Genomic DNA, 25,892 nt, shown 5'->3' with positions numbered 1-25,892 from the left:
TATGCTTAACATACCACGTGCGGCCTTCATAATTGAAAAGTTTTACCAAATTTTAAATCAAAGCAAAGAAAACAAATTCACAGATTCATTTGTATGATATCCAATTTATAATCTTATAAAGACCAAAATGGCTTTATATCTATGAATAGACATGTGCATATGCTACATGTTCCTTATGTGCATACACACACAAAAAACCACATTCATATTGGGTAATTTATTCTTTCAAGCTTCTTTTTTGTATTATTTCCACTCAAAATGAATAAATCCCACAGAAAGGTTTTTATATCTCTTAAAACTTAGCTTCTGGTGAGAGCGATTAGAATTTGTCAGGTTGAGGGTACATTAACTCTTTCAGACAAATTAAGTTCTGTTTTATGTTCTGAAAAAGATGATTTCCCGGATGAGTCTCTTGTGGCCTGAAAGGGTTTATGCATCCTTTAACTGAGCAATATATTCTCTTCTCACCATTAGCATCATGCACCAAATGTCTATCAATTCCCTGAACAAAGTTTGAAAAATGTAGCTCATAGTCTACGTAATTTCAGGCTGAATTTCAAACAAGCAAAACTCTTCAAAGAGAAAATTTTTGTGCTAACAGACCCTTAAAAATATGCTCCATTCAGACAGGGTCTTAGAATGTGATTTCTATCTTAAAATTTGTTAAGACATAATTTTCAATAGCTGCATTTTAAACCAAGACATGATAAAAGAATAACATTTGAAACATGTTAGACTCCTTTCTTCTGTTAAACTGAGGCTACGCCAGAAAAACAAGCTAATGTTCTGTTTACTGGCCATAATGTTAAGTTAATTATATTAATTACTATATAATAAACTGTAACCTATTTAAATAAACATTAAGCACTTGACTTTGTATAAAGCATTGTTATAGGCTTGTAGTAAAGTACTCAAAATATGAATCAGAATCTGTATCTGAAAAGAGTACATAAACCAGTATGCAAAATAGATATGTACATGTATATGAAGAGCACAGGCAAACCAGCAAGCACAATAATCAAAGTATTAAAATGTTATAAAAATACAGGGAACAGGAAAATTAATTTTGATTGCTATGATTAGGGAAGGCTTTCTGGAGGAGACGGTACAAGTGAGCAGCTAATTTTTAAATCAGTTTACAATCCTTTCAAAAAGAACATTATTTTTCCCATTTGAGAGAGATTGAAAAGGAAGCAAAAAAACAGTTTCACAGGGAACAAATGTAGAACTTATCTCAGATTTTCAAACAGGTCTAACCTCGGAGGCAGCACAATACCACAGTTAGAAGCACAAGGTTTAATGTCGGAAAGACCAAAATTGGAATTCTGACCCTCATGAACCACACATATTACCTATGTGATCTCCTGCACATGGTTGACCCTCTATAGCCTCAATTTTATCACATTTAAAATAAAGTTAAGGCTGGGTGCAGTGACTCATGCCTGTAATCCCAGCACTTTGGGAGGCCGAGGCGGGTGGATCACAAGGTCAGGAGTTCGAGACCAGCCTGGCCAATACGGTGAAACTCCGTCTCTACTAAAAATACAAATACAAAAATTAGTCAGGTGTGGTGGCCAGCACCTGTAGTTCCAGCTACTTGGGCAGCTCAGGCAGGAGAATCGCTTGAACCCGGGACTGTGCCACTGCACTCCAGCCTGGCCAACAGAGCGAGACTCTGTCTCAAAAATAAAATAAAATAAAATAAAATAAAATAAAATAAAATAAAATAGTAATAGTACCTACTTCATAGTATTTCTTTGGCGGTCACTTAGGAAAATATATAGACAGATATATAGATATAGATATTCCTAGCATAATGGCTGGCATATGACATTCACTAAACAGTGACAAAGACTCTCTCTTGAACCAAATTTTAGTCAGGTTCCTCTGAGTTTTTTTTTTTTTTGGAGACAGAGTTTTGCTCTTGCTGCCCAGGCTGGAGTGCAATGGTGTGATCTCAGCTCACTGCAACCTTCACCTCCTGGGTTCATGTGATTCTCCTAGCTCAGCCTCTTGAGTAGCTGGGATTACAGGCGCCTGCCACCACACCCAGCTAATTTTCATATTTTTAGTAGAGATGGGGTTTCAACATGTTGGCTAGGCTGGTCTCGAACTTCTGACCTCAGGTGATCTACCCACCTTGGCCTCCCAAAGTGCTGGGATTATAGGCATGAGCCACCACGCCCAGCCTTGAGTCCTCTTTTTGACTAGGCCTCATTCTTAGGCTCAGTCCTTGGCCCTGACAGTCCAGTTGTAGCAAGAATCCTGCTGGGTCCGTTTAGCAAAAATCCTCCTCCCTTCATATATGGTCAAATTCCTCACCCTCCACTCTTCATATCTTATTAGCCTTGCCTGCCTTCAGCAAGAATCCTATCAAGTTGGTTTAGGGGGAATCCCCTTATCTTTGACATCTCTTTCTAGTAATGTTCCATTGCCTGACTCCTACACTGCTTCTTGGCTATAAATCCCCACTTGCCTTTGTTGTATCAGAATGCAGCCTCATTGTATAGTAAGGTCTCTCTCCTATTGCAGTAGTTCCTGAATAAAATTTGCCTTTATCACTTTAACTTCTTTCTGGCTTTGATTTTCTCTCATAACAGTTTATTACTATTATTACTATTTTATTTTATTTATTTTTTTTTTTTTCTTGAGACGGAGTCTCGCTCTGTCGCCCAGGCTGGAGTGCAGTGGCGCAATCTCGGCTCACTGCAAGCTCTGCCTCCCGGGTTCACGCCATTCTCCCGCCTCAGCCTCTCCGAGTAGCTGGGACTACAGGCGCCCGCCACCACGCCCGGCTAATTTTTTTGTATTTTTAGTAGAGACGGGGTTTCACCGTGGTCTCGATCTCCTGACCTCGTGATTCACCCGCCTCGGCCTCCCAAAGTGCTGGGATTACAAGCGTGAGCCACCGCGCCCGGCCTACTATTTTATTATTCTTATTTATTTATTTATTTTGAGACAGAGTCTCACTCTGTTGCCCAGGCTGGAGTGCAGTGGCACAATCTCGGCTCACTGCAACCTCTGCTGCCCGGGTTCAAGTGATTCTTCTGCCTCAGCCTCCTGAGTAGCTGGGATTACAGGCACGCGCCACCACGCCTGGATAATTTTTTTTTGTAGTTTTAGTAGAGATGGGGTTTCCCCATGTTGGCCAGGCTGGTCTCAAACTCCTGACCTAGTCATCCACCTGCCTCGGCCTCCCAAAGTGCTGGAATTACAGGCGTGAGCCACTGTGCCCGGCCTACTACTTTAGTATTATCATAAATGATTATACTTTCTATTTAAATTCAATTGAACTAAAAATTACATTGACCAGTACCATTGTCAAGAGAGTATATTTCAAAAAATGCTAAGAATCTTACTTTTTTAAAAAGCACTCTTTTCCTCTGTTTTATTTTATTTTATTTTATTTTACGGAGTCCTGCTCTTTTTGCCGCCCAGGCTGGAGTGCAATGATGCAATCTCGGCTCATTGCAACCTCCGCCTTCCAGGTTCAAGTGATTCTCCTGCCTCAGCCTCCTGAGTAGCTGGGATTATAGGCTTGTGCCACCATGCCCAGCTAATTTTGTATTTTTAGTAGAGACAAGGTTTTACCATGTTGGCCAGGCTGGTCTTGAACTCCTGACCTCAGGTGATCCACCCACCTTGGCCTCCCAAAGTGCTGAGATTACAAGTGAGAGCCACTGCACCTGGCCCCCCTTGTGGTTTTCTAAAACAATTTGCTTCTCTTTTTTTTTTTGAGACAGAGTCTCGCTCTGTCACCCAGGCTAGAGTGCAGTGGCACCATCTCGGCTCACTGCAAGCTCCGCCTCCCGGGTTCAAGCTATTCTCCTGCCTCAGCCTCCCAAGTAGCGGGGACTACAGGTGCCCACCACCACGCGCAGCTAATTTTTGTATTTTTAGTAGAGACGGGGTTTCACTATGTTGGCCAAGATGGTCTTGAACTCCTGACCTCGTGATTCGCCCGCCTCGGCCTCCCGCAGTGCTGGGATTATAGGCGTGAGCCACCATGCCCGGCCACAATTTGCTTCTCAACATATGCATTATCTGTATTACTGACCATGCCCCCTTTTAAATCCTGTATGCTCCTCTCCCTGAACAGTCTCATAAATGTTTGCATTGAACTTCCTAATTTTCTGCATTTGAGAGGAGCAGACAGCGAGGGTAAGGAGAGAGTCAGAGGTGATAAACTTCCCCCCCTCCAGCCTAATCTGAAGTTCTCAATTTTTCTTTAGGCACCAGAAAATGACCTGAATTACTAAGTTCATTAAAAACAAAACAAAACAAAACAAAACAGCTTTGCTCTTGAGTGTTGTTTTTACTTTCATTTTTATTTTGTCAATTTTATATGACATTTGCTTTACAAAGTGTGGATTATCATCTCCCTGAAACCTGTTACTGGCATGTTCTCAAAGGTGATCAATGTCACTGGTGGTTCTGTGAGTTTTTTCATCTACTTAAAAATTATTCTTTTAATAAATAAAGGTGGAATACAATTAACATAATGGCAGTGCAGTGAAGACCCAAAATCTGTTTCGAATTATCTGGAAAGGATAATGCGCCTCCTCAGTAACTTGATTTGTAACCACTTCAAATGACTTCCCTCATACTATGAGGAAATCCCAAGTGTTGGTAGTTAGTTGACAGGGTGTTAATGTCATTAACATTCTGTCAGCTCTTCTTGTCAATGTGTTAATGGTGCCCCTGCTGCTCAGTCACTCTCTGTCCTCCGGTTGGGGAAATGATTTAGCCAGCAGTCAATCAAAAAGCTAAGCTGATTTTGGGCATCAGAAAGCCCTGCCATTGACAAAATCTCTGCAAGTAAATGTGGTAAGGAATTTGTCAACTGGATATAAGCAGTAAGGTCAACAATGTGGTTGATGTGCTTTTTTAGATAGTTTAAGATGTTAAGAATGGACCACAACACATATTTAAAAGTCTAAGAGGTCCTCTTTTAAGAATGGGTTTCTTTTCTGACAGAAAAAGCAAGGATTGTTAAGTAAAAATGATGCTTTGACTTTTTTAAAAAAGTAAAGTGTTGGGGTTCAGAACACAATATCTGGAAGTATGCTACCTTGGCATGCTGAATACTTGGAGCTGAAGGACACCAGGAGGACCACAGAAGCAAGAAGGTGTCTCTGAACTTATCCCTCCCTCCTTCTTCGTACCTTCCTTTGTCTCCTGAAGCAAGTCAAAGAAACTAGAATTCCTCTCCCTTGAAACAAGCCATAAAACCTAGGAAGATCACTTTCTGAGCTCTGCCCTTCCTCACTAAAGACTTTCACACAGGCCGGGCGCTGTGGCTCATGCCTGTAATCCCAGCACTTTGGGAGGCTGAGGTGGGCTGGTCACCTGAGGTCAGGAGTTAGAGACCAGCCTGGCTAACATGGTGGAACCCCTTCTCTACTAAAAATACAAAATTAGCTGGGCGTGGTGGCGTGTGCCTGTATTCTCAGCTACTCCGGAGGCTGAGGCAGGATAATCGCTTGAACCCAGGAGGTGGAGGTTACAGTGAGCCGGGATCATGCCACTGCACTCCAGCCTGAGTTACAGAGTGAGACTCCGTCTCCAAAAAAAAAAAAAAAAAGACCTTCACATGACAGGTGTCTTTTCCCCATACCTGGGGGAAGACTGTCATACAGAGATACAGAAAATAACCTGAACCAGCCTTCATGGGTTGCCCCCAGCTTATTACCATTAGATCATATCCTTTTATCCACCAGTCATACTTCTGCACAACTGCCCACAAAATACATGGTTTTTCCCTGTTTGAGTCTTCATTTATGGAGTTTCCTGTGTCACATAAAACTCACATTAAATAAATTTGTATGCTTTGCTCTTGTTAATATGGTATTACAGGGTGTCAGCCATGAACCTTCGAATGGGTCAAGAACGATTGATTTTTCTCTCCTATACCATCTAATTTTTTTCTGAGTCAGAACAAGCAACCAATTTTGGGTAGAGAAAGGAAGAAACAGGTGATGAGTTTCCTTCTAAAGCCATTGGCCCCAGCAGGCTAGAAATAGCCTTGGAAACTCCATTCAAAGGAGAGGATTTTTTGTTTTTGGTCTATTTTTTTCTGACGTTTACTTTAAAAGCTGTGGATCCTCTCTCTTAAAACTGATTACACATTACAGCATGCTCTATAAAGGTAATTCAATGATACTCACATTTGTGAGAGACATATGAAGAAAATTTTTATAAATATAAGCACAGCCTAACACTGTTTGACAATATCGTTTTGAAGTGCTAAGTAAAGGCAGGGGCTTGGACTAGATGATCTTCATTGTCTCCAGCTATAATACTGTGTGATTCAACACACATTTACTGAGCGCCTACATTGTGCTAGGTGGTAGGCATTGTGGTGGGCATATAGTAATTAACAAACCATACATAATCTCTGCCATGGGAACAGCAAGACAGAGAACATACAAATGTCAAACTGTCAGCAGCCTGAGGTCAAGTTTTCTATCATCTTGTGTACTGTTCAATTTTCATGCCTGGCAATGTCTAGCATACTTTAAGTGTCCAATCAAAATTGGGAAAGAGTAAGGGTAAATATAGGGTGCTCTAGGACATAGCCTGACTTGAAGATTCAACCTGCATATTTAGTTGCCCTGAAGCCATCATGCCATTGCTGCTAACTACGGCACTGTTGCTGTTCTGAAGTCCAGAGGCATACGAGTGCTTTTCAGCTTGTGAACTCAGTCGTCATAGAGAGATTACTGTTTAAGTAGCTAAAGTTACTTTCCATGGAAACTACTCCCATACTTGTGGCCCTAATTATTCAATTTAAAGGGCCAGTGACTTGAAGCAAAACAATTTATTGGCGCTGGATGGAAACATTGTAAAGATCATCTAGTACAAAGGATCCTATACTAGAAATGGAATCATGGTTCTGTTTTTTGTTGTTGTTTGTTTTTTGGTTTTTTTGAGATGGAGTTTCGCTCTTGTTGCCCAGGCTGGAGTGCAATGGCATGATCTTGGCTCACCACAACCTCCGCCTCCCAGGTTCAAGCAATTCTCCTGCTTCAGCCTCCCGAGTAGCTGAAATTACAGGCACGCACCACTATGCCCGGCTAATTTTGTATTTTTAGTAGAGACGGGGTTTCTCCATGTTGAGGCTGGTCTCGAACTCCTGACCTCAGGTGATCCGCCTGCCTCAGCCTCCCAAAGTGCTGGGATTACAGGCGGGAGCCACCCCGCCCGGCTCATGGTTCTATTTTTAAAACAGGATCAAGTACCTCACAATAAAATATCTTTCTCTTTTAGCATTGCCAGAACGGTAAAAAATACATATATTAGGTAGGCAGCAAAACTCATATACATACATATAATGATTATGCATTTTGTTCGTCTCTTTCTAGAAGATAGAAACTCTCAGGGGGTGACCAAGAAGTCTTTCAAAGGAAGAATAACTTGAGCCACAGTTTTATCCTTATAATCCATTAATTCATAGTTTTTAACCAACCCAACTCAATATTCTAATTTTTTCTCTGAAATAAATTGCTGTGTATTTTATTTTGTTTCTTTAAAAAATATGATATGCAAAGTAACAGCCCCTTACGTTTTAATACAGTTTTCAATCCCCTTGTGGACAAATAGTCACACTTTAGTGCCACTTAAATGAAGAATAACCATTCATCTGTAACATACAGATACAGAAGGCTCTGGATTTTCATTTTAAAGTGCTTAATTACCTGCATAAAGAGAGAAATAAAATAAGGAGTCCAGGCCAAGTTCATGAGGGTCTGAAATTACTTTTCTTTTTCTAAATGAGCAACAAAGACTCAATGTTGCAAGCTGTTGTGTGGCTATAAGCCAACAGTAGAAGAAAATGTTCAAAAGAAAAAGGGGATAAGGAATTAAATTCAAATATATGAGGCAAGAACCAAAATCCAAAGGTGAAAAAGGAGGTGGTGTTTCCAGGCACAGGACAATATAACATATTTGAAAAAAAAAAAAAAATGTAATCAGCAATAAAGTGAGACCTTCACATTAAGTATCCCAACGTGGCCAGTAATGCAACCCAAGGTTATTTTTGTGGATTCCCTGCCTCCAATCAATCACAGACTTATTTTGCCAATATTTGTATTCATGAAGGTACTCAGAATCACTAAAGGACCATACAAAACACGGTATTCATTAATGAACCAAAACACTGAGAGTTAAAATTTTTTTAAACATAAATCTAAATTGCCATTCTTAAGTAATTCGAGTTCAGCACTGTAACTTCCAAGTTGGGCAAAAAATAAAGCATATCAGAGAAGAAAAAGGCAATAGATTTAACCTTGAAACAAGGTGACTGCCAAATAGTTGTTGAAGGAATTTACTTATTATCAGATAAAGAATTTACAGTATTTATTCCCTCTAGAGATATAAAATGGTGAATCAATCTGCAGTTCAAGATATTTATTTAAACCCAGAGGAGGAGGATATGGCTTTAACTTTTGAAAACTAAAATAGAAAATTACAAAAAAATCAGCTCTAATGTAGTTTATCTTTAGACACCAGATTTAACATTAAACAATTCAAGCTAAATGCTATTTCTCAAGTTTTCCTTTTATATATTTTTATGATTTATATGAATATAGTGCTATAAACTAGAAGTTTCAAAAAATCTTTATTTAGCAAGAAATGCTTAATGTTATACAGATATCTACTACAATTTATTTAAATATATAATCTACTGATCAATTCGTCTATCCATCCAACCAGGTATCCATTTATCCTTCACAGTCCTTTCAGTCTAGTGATATTAGTTATCCTCTTATTGTCCTTGAAAATGCGTACATGCCCTCAGAAAATGTATGCACACACACACAAAATCTCAGACAAAAAAAAAACCTTCTGTTGATCATTTACTTTAAACATTTGGTTATATAAGAATATTGTTTTGTTTTGTTTAGGTTTCATCAAGCCTCTTAAGACTTACCTTGCATATCCTGTGGGCTTTCAAATGGAATTCTTCTTTGAGAAACAGCCTTTAAAAAAAATCTAATTGTTCCCTTGCCTACTGGTTGAAAACATCATGAAACAAAATTTATGCTACTAATAGAAAAACAGCATAGACACAAATTCATCCAGTTGGTGTGAAAAGACTAGTAAATCTAGAACTAACCACACAGTTAGTAAACAGACAGATATAGAGACTAAAAACTAGACAAAATGTTTAAATAAATAAAGGATATGGTCATCTTTTCCACAAACTTATCATGTTGATTTTCTGCTTGGGGGAATTTCTTGATGTCACGTTCCAGACGATCAATTTGTTGTTCCATTGATGCAAGGTTGCTCTTGAGAATTTGAGCTGAAACTAAAGAACAATGTGCAAAGGATTTAGAATATTTTACCAGGTGTTCCACAAAACATCTAAAAGGAGACATTATCAGTTAAAGTCTTTTTTTTTAAATGTGGGAAATAGTTCCATGAAGTCAACTCACATTTTTCTGAATTACTGCTCATAAAAATTCGACTCTCCATGAAATAAATGAAAATGTGTAATGCAGTATACCAAATCATCATATTTAATATGGGAATGTCACCATTTTACTCAGCCATTAGTTCAAATGAATCCATTTCAATTTAAATTTATTGATGGAATTCCTAATATTTCATCCTTTAAAATCTAATTTGAAGATTAAAGAAAAACTAAGGTTCAAAGAGATGTTATTAATGCATGTTCATAGCTCTATAAATGATTTAAAGTTAAATTATGTAAAAGGATCAAATATTTTTCTTTTGTTGAAATATCTTGATTTTTATAAACCCATAAACCAATATCTATGGTAAAAGTTCCCATCTCTAGTACTTTTTTCAAAGAGATGTGAAAAATAACTGTTGATACAGAAACATGATTTAGAGCAAACCCCAGCAAACACAAATGAACGTACATACCCACAAAGATTCAGCCTGCCCTCAAACACTATCATTAGGTGCTGCAATTACCCCTAACATTCTCTGCACCTTCCTTTTTCTCTCATTGACAACTAATAATTTTATGTATTGTATTCAAACTGCTCCTAAATACATGCACATCTTTCAGATGTGTCAGGACACCTTCTTTTTACCAGGTAATTTTTTTTTTACCTTTCAACGATTTTATAGATACTCTATTGCTGCATAACTGCCAATTATGTATGAAAACACTTCTATCAATATCAACAGCATTTGGCAAGATTCTAGTCGCAAAGATGAGGTAAGTGTTATAATTTGATGGACAGCCTGTCACATTGGTTTTTAAATCCAGGCCTCTGAAATACTGTTATTTTCATTAAAGGACCATGAAACACAAATAGAAAAATACTACCATTCTTTCTTATTTTTAAGCAAAGTTAGTCTTATGCAGAGACATATCAGCATTACAATGAAAAATTCAAGAGACTGCCAAAATCAACCCATTGGCAAATTTCAGCCAAACTGTTCAGATACAAATTAATCATGTTGACGGACACATCTTTATAACTCAATGAGGAGAAATCACCTTAAATATACATGGAAGTTCAAGAGACTAAAAATCAAACACTAACACTAAAGACTATTTTTTTTGTATTAGTCTGTCAGTTTAAATAGCTCTGTCCAATTTAGTTCCATTTGTTTAGATCTGACAAGCTTGGAAATTATTCTTTATTGCAGAAGAGAGTTTTGCCAAAAATTTGCTAATGGTTCACCAACCATTGCTTGCTTTATTTAAAGGATGAGTTTGCTATGGAAGAAATCATTCTCTCTGATTTTAAAATTGAATTTTTTCCCTTAGGTTTCTCTGCTGTATTCCAATTATTCAAAAGGTTTCTCCTTCCTCACTTGGTTGATTGAAAAAGTGAAGAAAGGCCGAGCGTGGTGGCTCACACCTGTAATCCCAGCACTTTGGGAGGCCGAGGCAGGCGGATTACCTGAGGTCATGAGTTTGAGGCCAGCCTGGCCAACATAGTGAAACCCTGTCTCTACCAAAAAAAAAAAAAAAAAATACAAAAATTAGCCAGGCCTGGTGGTGGGTGCCTGTAATCCCAGCTACTCGGGAGGCTGAGACAGGAGAATCGCTCAAACCCAGGAGGTGGAGGTTGCAGTGAGCCAAGATCCCACCACTGCACTCCAGCCTGGGCAACAAGAATGAAATTCCGTCTCAAAAAAAAAAAAAAAAAAAAGTGAAACTAAAACATTGACCAGTCACTTATGTTATTTAGGTTACACGGACATGGTGAAGTTCAGGGCATGTTACCCAAAAATATGGTGCGTTGGCATATTGAGTATTTTAAGCTGAAGAACTTTTAGAAATGACACCTGCAGGAAGGACTATCTGATCTTTCCTGGGCACAGGTCTTAAGACCCTCATGTAGGCCCCGCGTGGGGGCTCACGCCTGTAATCCGATCACTCGTGGAGGCCAAAGTGGATGGATTGCTTGGACTCAGGAGCTCAAGGCCAGCCTGGACAATATGGCAAAACCCCATCTCTACAAAACATACAAAAATAAGCTCTGCTGGGCGTGGTGGCTCACACCTGTAATCCCAGCTCTTTAGGAGGCTGAGGCAGGAGGATCACCTGGGCCCAGGAGTTCCAGACCAGCCTAAGCAACATAGCTAGACCTCGTCTCTATAAAAAATTTAAAAAAAAGAAAATGAGGTGGGAGGATTGCTTGAGCACAGAAAGTTGAGGCTGCAATGAGTTATGATGGCATCACTGTATTCCCGCCTAGGTGACAGAGTTAGACCCTGCCTCAAATAAATAAATAAATAAATAAATAAGCAAGCAAGCTGGGTGCGGTGGTTATGTGCCTACTCTCAGCTACTCAAGAGGCTGAGTTATGAGGATCGCTTGAGCCTCGGAGGTCGAGGCCGCAGTGAGTCATGATCATGCCACTCTTATCCAGCCTGGGCAACACAGATCGATCCTTTCTCTTACAGAAAAAAACAAAAACAAACAAACAAAACTCATATGGCTTTTTTTTTTTTTTTTTTTTTTTTGAGACGGAGTCTCACTCTGTCGCCAGGCTGGAGTGTAGTGGCATGATATCTCAGCTCACTGCAACCTCCGACTCCCCGGTTCAAGCGATTCTCCTGCCCCAGCATCCCAAGTAGCTGGGACTACAGGAATGATGTTCCACCACGCCCAGCTAATTTTTGTATTTTTAGTAGTGACGGGGGTTCACCATGTTGGTCAGGATGGTCTCGATCTCCTGACCTCGTGATCTACCCGCCTTGGCCTCCCAAAGTGTTGGGATTACAGGCGTGAGCCACCGGGTCCGGCCTGAGAGCTAACTTTGCTATATGCACCCTGAGGAAAACAACATCCTTATCTCTGAAAACAAAGGGACTTAGAAATCTGAACAAATAGGTCTTGGTAAATTTCTCCCAGTTTATTTATTTTTATTTTTTTATTATTTTTTTTTTATTATACTTTAGGGTTTTAGGGTACATGTGCACAATGTGCAGGTTTGTTACATATGTATCCATGTGCCATGTTGATTTCCTGCACCCATTAACTCGTCATTTAGCATTAGGTGTATCTCCTAATGCTGTCCCTCCCCCCTCCCCCCACCCCACAACAGTCCCCAGAGTGTGATGCTCCCCTTCCTGTGTCCATGAGTTCTCATTGTTCAATTCCCACCTATGAGTGAGAACATGCGGTGTTTGGTTTTTTGTCCTTGCGATAGTTTACTGAGAATGATGTTTTCCAGTTTCATCCATGTCCCTACAAAGGACACGAACTCATCATTTTTTATGACTGCATAGTATTCCATGGTGTATATGTGCCACATTTTCTTAATCCAGTCTATCGTTGTTGGACATTTGGGTTGGTTCCAACTCTTTGCTATTGTGAATAGTGCCGCAATAAACATACGTGTGCATGTGTCTTTATAGCAGCATGATTTATAGTCCTTTGGGTATATACCCAGTAATGGGATGGCTGGGTCAAATGGTATTTCTAGTTCGAGATCCCTGAGGAATCGCCACACTGACTTCCACAATGGTTGAACTAGTTTACAGTCCCACCAACAGTGTAAAAGTGTTCCTATTTCTCCACATCCTCTCCAGCACCTGTTGTTTCCTGATTTTTTAATGATGGCCATTCTAACTGGTGTGAGATGGTATCTCATTGTGGTTTTGATTTGCATTGCTCTGATGGCCAGTGATGATGAGCATTTCTTCATGTGTTTTTTGGCTGCATAAATGTCTTCTTTTGAGAAGTGTCTGTTCATATCCTTTGCCCACTTTTTGATGGGGTTGTTTGTTTTTTTCTTGTAAATTTGTTGGAGTTCATTGTAGATTCTGGATATTAGCCCTTTGTCAGATGAGTAGGTTGCAAAAATTTTCTCCCATTCTGTAGGTTGCCTGTTCACTCTGATGGTAGTTTCTTTTGCTGTGCAGAAGCTCTTTACTTTAATGAGATCCCATTTGTCAATTTTGCCTTTCGTTGCCATTGCTTTTGGTGTTTTAGACATGAAGTCCTTGCCCACGCCTATGTCCTGAATGGTATTGCCTAGGTTTTCTTGTAGGATTTTAATGGTTTTAGGTCTAACATATAAGTCTTTAATCCATCTTGAATTAACTTTTGTATAAGCTGTAAGGAAGGGATCCAGTTTCAGCTTTCTACATATGGCTAGCCAGTTTTCCCAGCACCATTTATTAAATAGGGAATCCTTTACCCATTTCTTGTTTTTGTCAGGTTTGTCAAAGATCAGATAGTTGTAGATATGTGGCATCATTTCTGAGGGCTCTGTCCTGTTCCATTGATCTATGTCTCTGTTGTGGTACCAGTACCATGCTGTTTTGGTTACTGTAGCCTTGTAGTAGAGTTTAAAGTCAGGTAGCGTGATGCCTCCAGCTTTGTTCTTTTGGCTTAGGATTGACTTGGCGATGCGGGCTCTTTTTTGGTTCCATATGAACTTTAAAGTAGTTTTTTCCAATTCTGTGAAGAAAGTCATTGGTAGCTTGATGGGGATGGCATTGAATCTATAAATTACCTTGGGCAGTATGGCCATTTTCACGATATTGATTCTTCCAACCCATGAGCATGGAATGTTCTTCCATTTGTTTGTATCCTCTTTTATTTCATTGAGCAGTGGTTTGTAGTTCTCCTTGAAGAGGTCCTTCACATCCCTTGTAAGTTGGATTCCTAGGTATTTTATTCTCTTTGAAGCAATTGTGAATGGGAGTTCACTCATGATTTGGCTCTCTGTTTGTCTGTGATTGGTGTACAAGAATGCTTGTGATTTTTGTACATTAATTTTGTATCCTGAGACTTTGTTGAAGTTGCTAATCAGCTTAAGGAGGTTTTGGGCTGAGACAATGGGGTTTTCTAGATATACAATCATGTCATCTGCAAACAGGGACAATTTGACTTCCTCTTTTCCTAATTGAATACCCTTTATTTCCTTCTCTTGCCTGATTGCTCAGGCCAGAACTTCCAGCACTATGTTGAATAGGAGCAGTGAGAGAGGGCATCCCTGTCTTGCGCCAGTTTTCAGAGGGAGTGCTTCCACTTTTTGCCCATTCAGTATGATATTGGCTGTGGGTTTGTCGTAGATAGCTCTTATTATTTTGAGATACGTCCCATCAATACCTAATTTATTGAGAGTTTTTAGCATGAAGAGCTGTTGAATTTTGTCAAAGGCCTTTTCTGCATCTATTGAGATAATCATGTGGTTTTTGTCTTTGGTTCTGTTTATATGCTGGATTACATTTATTGATTTGCATATGTTGAACCAGCCTTGCATCCCAGGGATGAAGCCCACTTGATTATGGTGGATAAGCTTTTTGATGTGCTGCTGGATTCTGTTTGCCAGTATTTTATTGAGGATTTTTGCATCAATGTTCATCAAGGATATTGGTCTGAAATTTTCTTTTTTGGTTATGTCTCTGCCAGACTTTGGTATCAGGACGATGCTGGCTTCGTAAAATGTGTTAGGGAGGATTCCCTCTTTTTCTATCGATTGGAATAGTTTCAGAAGGAATGGTACCAGTTCCTCCTTGTACCTCCGGTAGAATTCAGCTGTGAATCCATCAGGTCCTGGACTCTTTTTGGTTGGCAAGCTATTGATTATTGCCACAATTTCAGAACCTGTTATTGGTCTATTCAGAGATTCAACTTCTTCCTGGTTTAGTCTTGGGAGGGTGTATTTGTCGAGGAATTTATCCATTTCTTCTACATTTTCTAGTTTATTTGCATAGAGGTGTTTGTAGTATTCTCTGATGGTAGATTGTATTTCTGTGGGATCAGTGGTGATATCCCCTTTTTCGTTTTTTATTGCATCTATTTGATTCTTCTCTCTTTTCTTCTTTATTAGTCTTGCTAGCGGTCCATCAATTTTGTTGATCTTTTCAAAAAACCAGCTCCTGGATTCATTAATTTTTTGAAGGGTTTTTTGTGTCTCTATTTCCTTCAGTTCTGCTCTGATTTTAGTTATTTCTAGCTTTCTGCTAGCTTTTGAATGTGTTTGCTCTTGCTTTTCTAGTTCTTTTAATTGTGATGTTAGGGTGTCAATTTTGGATCTTTCCTGCTTTCTCTTGTGGGCATTTAGTGCTATAAATTTCCCTCTACACACTGCTTTGAATGTGTCCCAGAGATTCTGGTATGTTGTGTCTTTGTTCTCGTTGGTTTCAAAGAACATCTTTATTTCTGCCTTCATTTCATTATGTACCCAATAGTCATTCAGGAGCAGGTTGTTCAGTTTCCATGTAGTTGAGCGGTTTTGAGTGAGTTTCTTAATCCTGAGTTCTAGTTTGATTGCACTGTGGTCTGAGAGACAGTTTGTTATAATTTCTGTTCTTTTACATTTGCTGAGGAGAGCTTTACTTCCAACTATGTGGTCAATTTTGGAATAGGTGTGGTGTGGTGCTGAAAAAATGTATATTCTGTTGACTTGGGGTGGAGAGTTCTGTAGATGTCTATTAGGTCCATTTTATGTAGAGCTGAGTTCAATTCCTGGATATCCTTGTTAACTTTCTGTCTCGTTGATCTGTCTAATGTTGACAGTGGGGTGTTAAAATCTCCCATTATTATTGTGTGGGAGTTTAAGTCCCTTTGTAGGTCACTCAGGACTTGCTTTATGAATCTGGGTGCTCCTGTGTTGGGTGCATATATATTTAGGATAGTTAGCTCTTCTTGTTGAATTGATCCCTTTACCATTATGTAATGGCCTTCTTTGTCTCTTTTGATCTTTGTTGGTTTAAAGTCTATTTTATCAGAGACTAGGATTGCAACCCCTGCCTTTTTTTGTTTTCCAGTTGCTTGATAGATCTTCCTCCATCCCTTTATTTTGAGTCTATGTGTGTCTCTGCACGTGAGATGGGTTTCCTGAATACAGCACACTGATGGGTCCTGACTCCTTATCCAGTTTGCCAGTCTGTGTCTTTTGATTGGAGCATTTAGCCCATTTACATTAAACGTTAATATTGTTATGTGTGAATCTGATCCTATCATTATGATGTTAGTTGGTTATTTTGCTCGTTAGTTGCTATAGTTTCTTCCTAGCCTCGATGGTCTTTACAATTTGGCGTGTTTTTGCAGTGGCTGGTACCGGTTGATCCTTTCCATGTTTAGTGCTTCCTTCAGGAGCTCTTTTAGGGCAGGCCTGGTGGTGACAAAATCACTCAGCGTTTGCTTCTCTGTAAAGTATTTTATTTCTCCTTCACTTATGAAGCTTAGTTTGGCAGGATAGGAAATTCTGGGTTGAAATTTCTTTTCTTTAAGAATGTTGAATATCGGCCCCCACTCTCTTCTGGCTTGTAGAGTTTCTGCTGAGAGATCAGCTGTTAGTCTGATGGGCTTCCCTTTGTGGGTAACCCGACCTTTCTCTCTGGCTGCCCTTAACATTTTTTCCTTCATTTCAACTTTGGTGAATCTGACAATGATGTGTCTTGGAGTTGCTCTTCTCGAGGAGTATCTTTGTGGCGTTCTCTGTATTTCCTGAATCTGAATGCTGGCCTGCTTTGCTAGATTGGGGAAGTTCTCCTGGATAATATCTTGCAGAGTGTTTTCCAACTTGGTTCCATTCTCCCCATCATTTTCAGGTACACCAATGAGACGTAGGTTTGGTCTTTTCACATAGTCCCAAATTTCTTGGAGGCTTTGTTCATTTCTTTTTATTCTTTTTTCTCTAAACTTCCCTTCTCTCTTCATTTCATTCATTTCATCTTCCATCAGCGATACCCTTTCTTCCAGTTGATCGCATCTGCTACTGAGGCTTCTGCAATCTTCGCGTAGTTCTCAAAACTTGGCTTTCAGCTCCATCAGCTCCTTTAAGCCCTTCTCTCCATTGGTTATTCTAGTTATCCATTCTTCTAATTTTTTTTCAAAGTTTTTAACTTCTTTGCTATTGTTTTGAATTTCCTCCCGTAGCTCAGAGTAGTTTGATCGTCTGAAGCCTTCTTGTCTCAACTCGTCAACGTCATCCTCCATCCAGCTTTGTTCCATTGCTGGTGAGGAACTGCGTTCCTTTGGAGGAGGAGAGGTGCTCTGTTTTTTAGAGTTTCCAGTTTTTTTGCTCTGTTTTTTCCCCATCTTTGTGGTTTTATCTACTTTTTGTCTTTGATGATGGTGATGTACAGATGGGTTTTTGGTGTGGATGTCCTTTCTGTTTGTTAGTTTTCCTTCTACCAGACAGGACCCTCAGCTGCAGGTCTGTTGCAGTTTACTAGAGGTCCACTCCAGACCCTGTTTGGCTGGGTGTCAGCAGCGGTGGCTGCAGAACAGCGGATTTTCGTGAGACCACAAATTCAGCTGTCTGATAGTTCCTCTGAAAGTTTTGTCTCAGAGGAGTACCCGGCTGAATGAGGTGTCAGTCTGTCCCTACTGGGGGGTGCCTCCCAGTTAGGCTGCTCAGGGGTGAGGGACCCACTTTAGGAGGCAGTCTGTCCGTTCTCAGATCTCCAGCTGCGTGCTGGGCTACTCTCTTCAAAGCTGTCAGTCAGATAGGGACATTTAAGTCTGTGGAGGTTCTTGCTGAGTTTTTGTTTGTCTGTGCCCTGCCCCCAGAGGTGGAGCCTACAGAGGCAGGCAGGCCTCCTTGAGCTGTGGTGGGCTCCACCCAGTTCGAGCTTCCTGGCTGCTTTGTTTACCTAAGCAAGCCTGGGCAATGGCGGGCGCCCCTCCCCCAGCCTGGCTGCCGCCTTGCAGCTTGATCTCAGACTGCTGTGCTAGCAATCAGCAAGACTCTGTGGGCATAGGACCCTCCGAGCCAGGTGCGGGACACAATCTCCTAGTGTGCCATTTTCCAGGCCCGTTGGAAAAGCGCAGTATTAGGATGGGACTGACCCAATATTCCAGGTGCCGTCTGTTTCCCCTTTCTTTGACTAGGAAAGGGAACTCCCTGAACCCTTGCGCTTCCCGAGTGAGGCAATGCCTCGCCCTGCTTCGGCTCGCGCACAGTGCGCTTCACCGACCGTCCTGCACCCACTGTTAGGCACTCCCTAGTGAGATGAAACCGGTACCTCAAGCAGAAATGCAGAAATCATCCGTCTTCTGTGTCGCTGGGGCTGGGAGCTGGAGACCGGAGCTGTTCCTATTCGGCCATCTTGGCTCCACCCAATTTCTCCCAGTTTATTATACTTAGCTCATAGCTTTTCTTCTCCCTATCATATTTTTCCACACCTCTCCATTTTTCATCAAACATACTATAGAAAACACTTAGGTTTAACTGTTTCTTTGGATCTTCATTTCCTTATTAATGCTTCCCTCTCAAGTTACGTAAAAAATTTGCATTATTTTCTTTTGCTAATCTGCCTTTTGGTATAGAGACCATGGCCAATAGAACCTAAAATGGGGAAAAGGAAAAGTTACTTTTTCTCCCTTACGTTAGAAATAAACTTACGCGTAGGCCGGGCGCAGTGGCTCACGCCTGTAATCCCAGCACTTTGGGAGGCCGAGGCGGGCGGATCACAAAGTCAGGAGATCGAGACCATCCTGGCTAACATGGTGAAACCCTGTCTCTACTAAAAATACAAAAAAAATTAGCCGGGTGAGGTGGCGGGCGCCTGTAGTCCCAGCTACTCGGGAGGCTGAGGCAGGAGAATGGCGTGAACCCCGCGGGGCGGAGCCTGCAGTGAGCCGAGATTGCGCCACTGCACTCCAGCCTGGGCGACAGCGAGACTCCGTTTCAAAAAAAAAAAAAAATGGGCTAAAAGGCCAGGTTTAGGTCACAATAGTAATGGCACTAGTAAAAAGGGGATGACGATGATAATGACTTCATCTTCCAATCATTCAATACAAAACTAGCCTAATCAAATTGCTATGCACACAGCAGTCTACAGATGTCAAGTAATAAGTGAGAGTATTTTTTAACCCAGGGAAATTACTTTTACCCTAAAGTTGCAATGGTAAGATCTGTATTTGATTTTTTGCTTTTCCCTCAGTACTTATCACTGTGCTCAGTATTTATCACTCAATAAATATTTATTGATGAATATGTACATTTCAAGAAGTTTTGGTTCACATTTAAATTTATGTCTACTTCCACAACTGAAAGTACAGGGAGAGGTTAAATATAATCATAATGATTTGAAGTTACCATACCAATTATTATATAAGTAGAGAAAGAGAGCAGGGAGTTGAAATCTGCCTAACAATATATAGAGGTGGTCCGGGAGATGCTTAGACAAATGGGAATGTGAGGAAAGGGGATAAAGTAAAAAAAAGTAAAGGGCACCTTTCTTTATTAGGCTCCTCCATTCTTCCCCTCTAATGAATTATTTACATTATGCCTGAACAAAAGAGAATAAAATATTGGAGATGTAATAATCTGATAATTCTAGCTTATACAGAAATTTATGGCTACATTAAACAATGCCATTATGTAAAGTGTTTATCTTTCCATTGGGGGAATTATGTTATCTTTGAGGTAAAAGTGACATTAAAGGAGATTTGGACCAGCCTCTTAAATTTGAAAAACTCAGGTTACAGAGTATCACAGTGTAAGTCCCTGCAAAACATAGCCTAAGTTAGAGCTTACTTGTTTAGGCCTTGTTGGGGTGAGCGGGATATCATCCCAGAGAAGCAGGCATGAGGGAAAGACAGCAAATACAAGAGGGTAAGTTCCAGAACTTGTCATAGCTTTACAAAAAAAAAAAAAAAAAAAAAAAAGCTGGTTGTTCAGTGTCTCAGGTTGTCTCCATCAGGGCTGACTTCATGGATATGCAACCTGTGCAGTTGTACAAGACCCCATGCTGCAAAGGGCCCTGCATTTTGTTTAATACTTTGTTGTCATTTTGAAATTCTTAATAATTTTTTGGCCAGGTGCGGTGGCTGAAACCTGTACACCCGGACCCAAAAAATTATCTAGTCAGTTCTGGTCTCCAGATAAAACAAATGTAACCTAGAAAAGTTGGTTAGAGGCCAGGTGCCGTGGCTCACGCCTGTAATCCCAGCACTTTGGGAGGCTGAGGCGGGTGGATCATTTGAGGTCAGGAGTTTGAGACCAGCATGGCCAACATGGTGAAACCCCGTCTCTACTAAAAATACAAAAAAAATTAGCTAGGCATGGTGGTGCCCGCCTGTAATCTCAGATACTCGGGAGACTGAGACAGGAAAATCACTTGAACTTGGGAGACAGAGGTTGTAGCGAGCCGAGATCGTGCCACTGCACTCCAGCCTGGGTGAGAGTGAAACTCTGTCTGAAGAAAAAAAAAAAGAGTTGCGCCGGGCGCGGTGGCTCACGCTTGTAATCCCAGCACTTTGGGAGGCTGAGGTGGGCGGATCACGAGGTCAGGAGATCGAGACCACGGTGAAACCTCGTCTCTACTAAAAATACAAAAAAATTAGCTGGGCGTGGTGGCAGGCGCCTGTAGTCCCAGCTACTCGGAGAGGCTGAGGCAGGAGAATGGCGTGAACCTGGGAGGCGGAGCTTGCAGTGAGCCGAGATTGAGCCACTGCACTCCAGCCTGGGCGACAGAGCGAGACTCTGTCTCAAAAAAAAAAAAAAAAAAAAAAAAAAAAGTTGCTTAGAGAAGACAGGGAGCAATTCATTTACCTGCTTACTCCTTAGCATCTCCTGTTCCTTCATTGGTGAAATTGTTTCTAGCAGTGTTAACTTCCCACTATGGCTGGGAAATGAGTAGCCTGGGTTTGGAGGTGGGAGATGGCAAAGAAGGAGTGCCCAGTAAATCTAGGGTGTTGAATATATTAGATCTAAAACAGAGTACTCCCTACATCCTAAGTGCCTTATTCAATTGTTGACAGTTGATATCCCTAGAATTTATTTACTCATAAGAAAAATCAGGCTACTTAGCCGGGTGCGGTGGCTCACGCCTGTAATCCCAGCACTTTGGGAGGCCAAGGCGGGCAGATCATGAGGTCAAGAGATCGAGACCATCCTGGCCAACTTGGTGAAACCCCGTCTCTACTAAAAATACAAAAATTAGCCAGGCATGGTGGCAGGCGCCTGTAATCCCAGCTACTCAGGAGGCTGAGGCAGGAGAATCACTGGAATCCAGGAGGCGGAGGTTGCAGTGAGCCTAGATCGCGCCAGCCTGGCAAAAGAGGGAGACTCTGTCTCAAAAAAAAAAAAAAAAAAAAAAATCACCCTACTTAAACTCTTATCTATTACTCCTAATTTCGCCTCATAGCAGCACTGATTAAGTGTACTACCTATTTTACAAGAAATGTATCAGTTGAATCTCGTTAATCTACCCAGCCTATACATACCCAGTTCCTTCAACTAGTCCTTCTGTGGTGTAAGAATTAGCCACTACTGGCTGGGCGTGGTGGCTCATGCCTGTAATCCCAGCACTTTGGGAGGCTGAGGCGGGCGGATCACAAGGTCAGGAGATCGAGACCATCCTGGACAACATGGGAAACCCCATCTCTACTAAAAATACAAAAAAATTAGCAGGGCACAGTGGCGGACACCTGTAGTCCCAGCTACTTGGGAGGCTGAGGCAGGAGAATCGCTTGAACCCAGGAGGCGGAGGTTGCAGTGAGCTGAGATTGCACCACTGCACTCCAGCATGGCAACAGAGCGAGACTCCATCTCGGGGAAAAAAAAAAAAAAAGAATTAGTCATTACTTAAGTTCTTAAGTAATAACGAACATTTACTGAGTACTTACTATGTCCTAGACATTATTCTAAGTAGTTTTATGTATTAACTCAACGAATACAAAAATTCCATAAGGTATGCACTACTCTTAAGGAGGGGTATAAGTGATGTCATCTCAGGAAATTGTAAATGTAAAGCAGTATTTCTGGAGCCTGGAAGGCCAGCATCGTGAAATAAAATCTGTACTCTTTATCATTCATTGGCACAAGGTCATGTTACTTATATATGCAGCTGTGGCAGAATTGGATGGGGTAGGAATGGTGTTAGGAATCAGACAGACCTAGGTTCTAATCTCTGCCATACATATTACTAGTTAGGTTATCTTAAGCCAATGACTTAGCTTCTCTAGGCCTTCATTTCCTGATTTGCAAAATGATGATGATAATATCTTCCTTAAAGGGTAGTCATTTAGGTTAAATGATTTGATAAATATAAAGTACTTATTATTATACCTAGTACATATTCATTTTATATTTCACTATCCTCTTCCCTACGCCCTACCTTCCAACATACACATTCCCACTGTATACATGCTACCACGAATTAAACAATTTAGATGTCATCTATGGGAAAAAAAATGCAGACATTTCCAACCTGCTACCCCTACTATGGCCTAATTTAACGTAATACTGGTCTTTTTTTTTTTTTTTGAGAAGGAGTCTCGCTCCGTCGCCCAGGCTGGAATGCAGTGGTGCGATCTCAGCTCACTGCAAGCTCCGCCTCCCAGGTTCATGCCATTCTCCTGCCTCAGCCTCCTGAGTAGCTGGGACTACAGGCGCCCACCACCACGCCCGGCTAACTTTTTGTATTTTTAGTAGAGACGGGGTTTCACTGTGTTAGCCAGGATGGTCTTGATCTCCTGACCTTGTGATCCACCCTCCTCGGCCTCCCAAAGTGCTGGGATTACAGGCGCGAGCCACGGCGCCTGGCTGGTCTTTTTTTTTTAATAAAGAAAACTAAATTTAGATTGTGTTTTCTGTGTTTAGATTTTACAGGGTACATGGAATTTTAGGTTTGGGAACTAGTGACAATTACACTAGCAGCCAATTTATCAGATTTATTAGCAAGTTCCAAATTTAAATAATATTTCTGGAAATTAAAACCCATGCAATAGTCTGTATTTCCTTGGCATTTAAAAGTTCATTACTTTGGCTTTCTAGACTTGTCTAAAAGGTAACAGACAAAAAAAAAAAGTATTAGAAAAGAATTAATATGTGTTTACCTGCCTCATTAATTGCCTTGAACACACTTGCCTCAATCTTAAGAGTTGGGAATCAATTAATGTTATGATTATTTAAATATTTAACTAGGTCTTTGCCTATACTACTTCTAATATTTCTCAGGTAGGGGGTGCATGTGCGTGTGCGTGTGCGTGTGTGTGTGTGTGTGAGAGAGAGATATTTTTACTAGGGGTTGCAGGGTGATGATGGTACCTGTAGTGCCAAGAATATTTAAGTACCAGAGTGGGTTAGAAATGCTTGTCTTTGCACAGCCTCAGCCTCAGGGTATATTTTTGTGCCTGTCATTATATTAGTTCACTAATATAAATTAGGGGGTCTTTAATGACAGTGCAAACATTTTCTATCTGAGTAAATTTCCACTACGGGCATTTTCAATGACTGATTAGTCAGTCCGGTAGCACTTCAATTTTTTTTTCTCTCATTTCATTTTTTAAATCTGCTACTGAATTACTGAATCTGAATTATAACACTAAAAAATTAAATTATAGCTATCGGGTTCTTTATTATAGCTTTCTTCCTTGTACTCCATAAATAACCTTTTAAGCTTAGTGTACTCTCTTGAGTTATATGTAGGAGAAACTTTCCTCACAAATCTTATTTATCTACTTGCTTCAGTTGAAAAATATACATATACTTTTTCCCTGGCTTCAAGCAAATATATGACAGTGGCCTGATCCTCATTCAAAACATTTTAAATGACAGACTTTCTCTAATACATAATCCTAAGGTAAAGTATAAGATAAATATTTTAAGTAAGAGTTTGAACGGAAAGACTCTTCAATTACGCAGCATATAAGAGAACAGATATGCATGCAAGAAAAAAAAATCACAGTATTCCAGTGACATTGTCTAGACCATATTCAGAATGTGTAATTCTATGTAAATATAAAAGCATTTCCAGGAATTTGTGGATTTTTTTCTGAATTAAATGTTTCTATTAATTGTAACCATTGACAAATTAACGGAGCACTTCTTACATCTTTGCTCTAAGAAAGACCAAGTAAGAATTTACTCTTGCAAGTCTATATGTGAATAGGCCCAAACATGATTATATAAGTACCCTGTAATTTTCCTTAACTGAATATATTTAGTTGAAGAATTACTATCAGTGGAGCGGCATACCATTAAAGTGACTCATCCGGAAAGCATATGTAAAAAAGAAGAGGAACATTACAAGCATCCTGAACAATACACACTGTTGTACTCTTTCTCAAATGCATTTATAAGGTAGTTTCATTTTATATGAACGCTGTACCTGGAAATGAAGCAACTCTGTTTACACAGTAACAACAGCAAAAGCTCATCACTGTGAGCTTCTTTGGCCTTTAAAGAAAATAAATGGTAAATGGCACTCAAATAAAAAATCCCTATAATGAAGAAAAATGTGAGAAAATGACTCATTCTTAGGGGGGGAAAAAAAACTGTTAAAAAGTCACCTTCACAGAAAACACAACTAGAATTCTTATTCCATAAAACTTAAAAATGTGCATTCCAAATATGTGCTCATAAGTACCATCATTTACTCTTCTAACATGTGCCCTTGGGAATAAAGTGCAGTTTTTCTCAACTGGATTCATAATGTGGTCTGAACTGATGCTGATACCAGAGGAAATCCAATAAGAAAACATGAAAGCTGCATTCTATGATTTAACTCTTAAAACTTCGCTAAGTACACTTCAATGTCTGAGTTCATACATTTGTACAAGTTCTCAGCCTGAAAACCTCAGTCTGACTGCATGTTTGAAAAAATAAAGAGAGACTTCTAACAAAAAGAAAACAAGGAGGAAGGGAAAGTTTGAAACTAAGTAATAATTTGCAATAAGAAAATTCTGAAGCCTGAGCACCAAACCAACAGTAGTGGACAGACAGCCAAGCTGCCCCTTGAAGAATCCCAGTCCCTTCCCCTGCTGTCTCTTCTGCAAGTGTGATTCTGCCTGCAGCAAATACTATGCGTGATTTTTTAAATCAAAGGCTAAAAAACAAACTGAAATCTCCTACCTTTCTTGACAGTCTTAGCTCAAGGCCAGGATTAGGAAGTAATAAAGCAATGCTGGATAAACTCTTGTTGGAATGGTTTGTTCTCCTCAAGAAAAACCTTTTTTTGTGGGCCGGGCGCAGTGGCTCACGCCTGTAATCCCAGCGCTTTGGGAGGCCAAGGCGGGTGGATCACGAGGTCAGGAAATAGAGACCATCCTGGCTAACAAGGTGAAACCCCGTCTCTACTAAAAATACAAAAAATTAGCCGGGCGTGGTGGCGGGCGCCCGTAGTCCCAGCTACTCAGAGAGGCTGAGGCAGGAGAATGGCGTGAACCCGGGAGGCGGAGCTTGCAGTGAGCCGAGATGGCGCAACTGCACTCCAGCCTGGGCGACAGAGCGAGACTCTGTCTCAAAAAAAAAAAAGAAAAAAGAAAAATCTTTTTAAAAACTCATTTGGTTATTTTGTAATAAAAGATGCCCCACCCACCTACAACTCAAACTGGAATAATTTTAATAGGTCAAGTCTTTTCGGTTTGATATTGGTCTAACCTGAATTGTCTTCTCCTGGAGATTTTATTTAAATGGCTGGAATGGCATTCTTCTCAATAAAAAAAAAAAGCTTGTCAGGAGCTTCAAATGCTGATAAAT

General features: G+C 40.4%; 1 protein-coding gene across 3 annotated transcripts in view; it reads right to left on the bottom strand.

Annotated features, from left to right (window-relative positions):
- The window catches only part of DIAPH2 (diaphanous related formin 2), a 953,710-nt gene that overhangs the window by 373,375 nt on the left and 554,443 nt on the right, over positions 1-25,892 (bottom strand). For all 3 annotated transcript variants that reach the window (XM_055269479.2, XM_055269480.2, XM_055269478.2), the window contains one exon: positions 9,189-9,313. In XM_055269479.2, the coding sequence (XP_055125454.1) occupies positions 9,189-9,313 (125 nt within the window). The remainder of the gene's footprint in view (positions 1-9,188; positions 9,314-25,892) is intronic.

Source organism: Symphalangus syndactylus, chromosome X (genome assembly GCF_028878055.3).
Source record: "Symphalangus syndactylus isolate Jambi chromosome X, NHGRI_mSymSyn1-v2.1_pri, whole genome shotgun sequence".
Lineage (NCBI taxonomy): Eukaryota > Metazoa > Chordata > Mammalia > Primates > Hylobatidae > Symphalangus > Symphalangus syndactylus.
The sequence above is the reverse complement of the archived record's forward strand: the minus strand, read 5'-3'. Positions and strand labels throughout refer to the sequence as shown.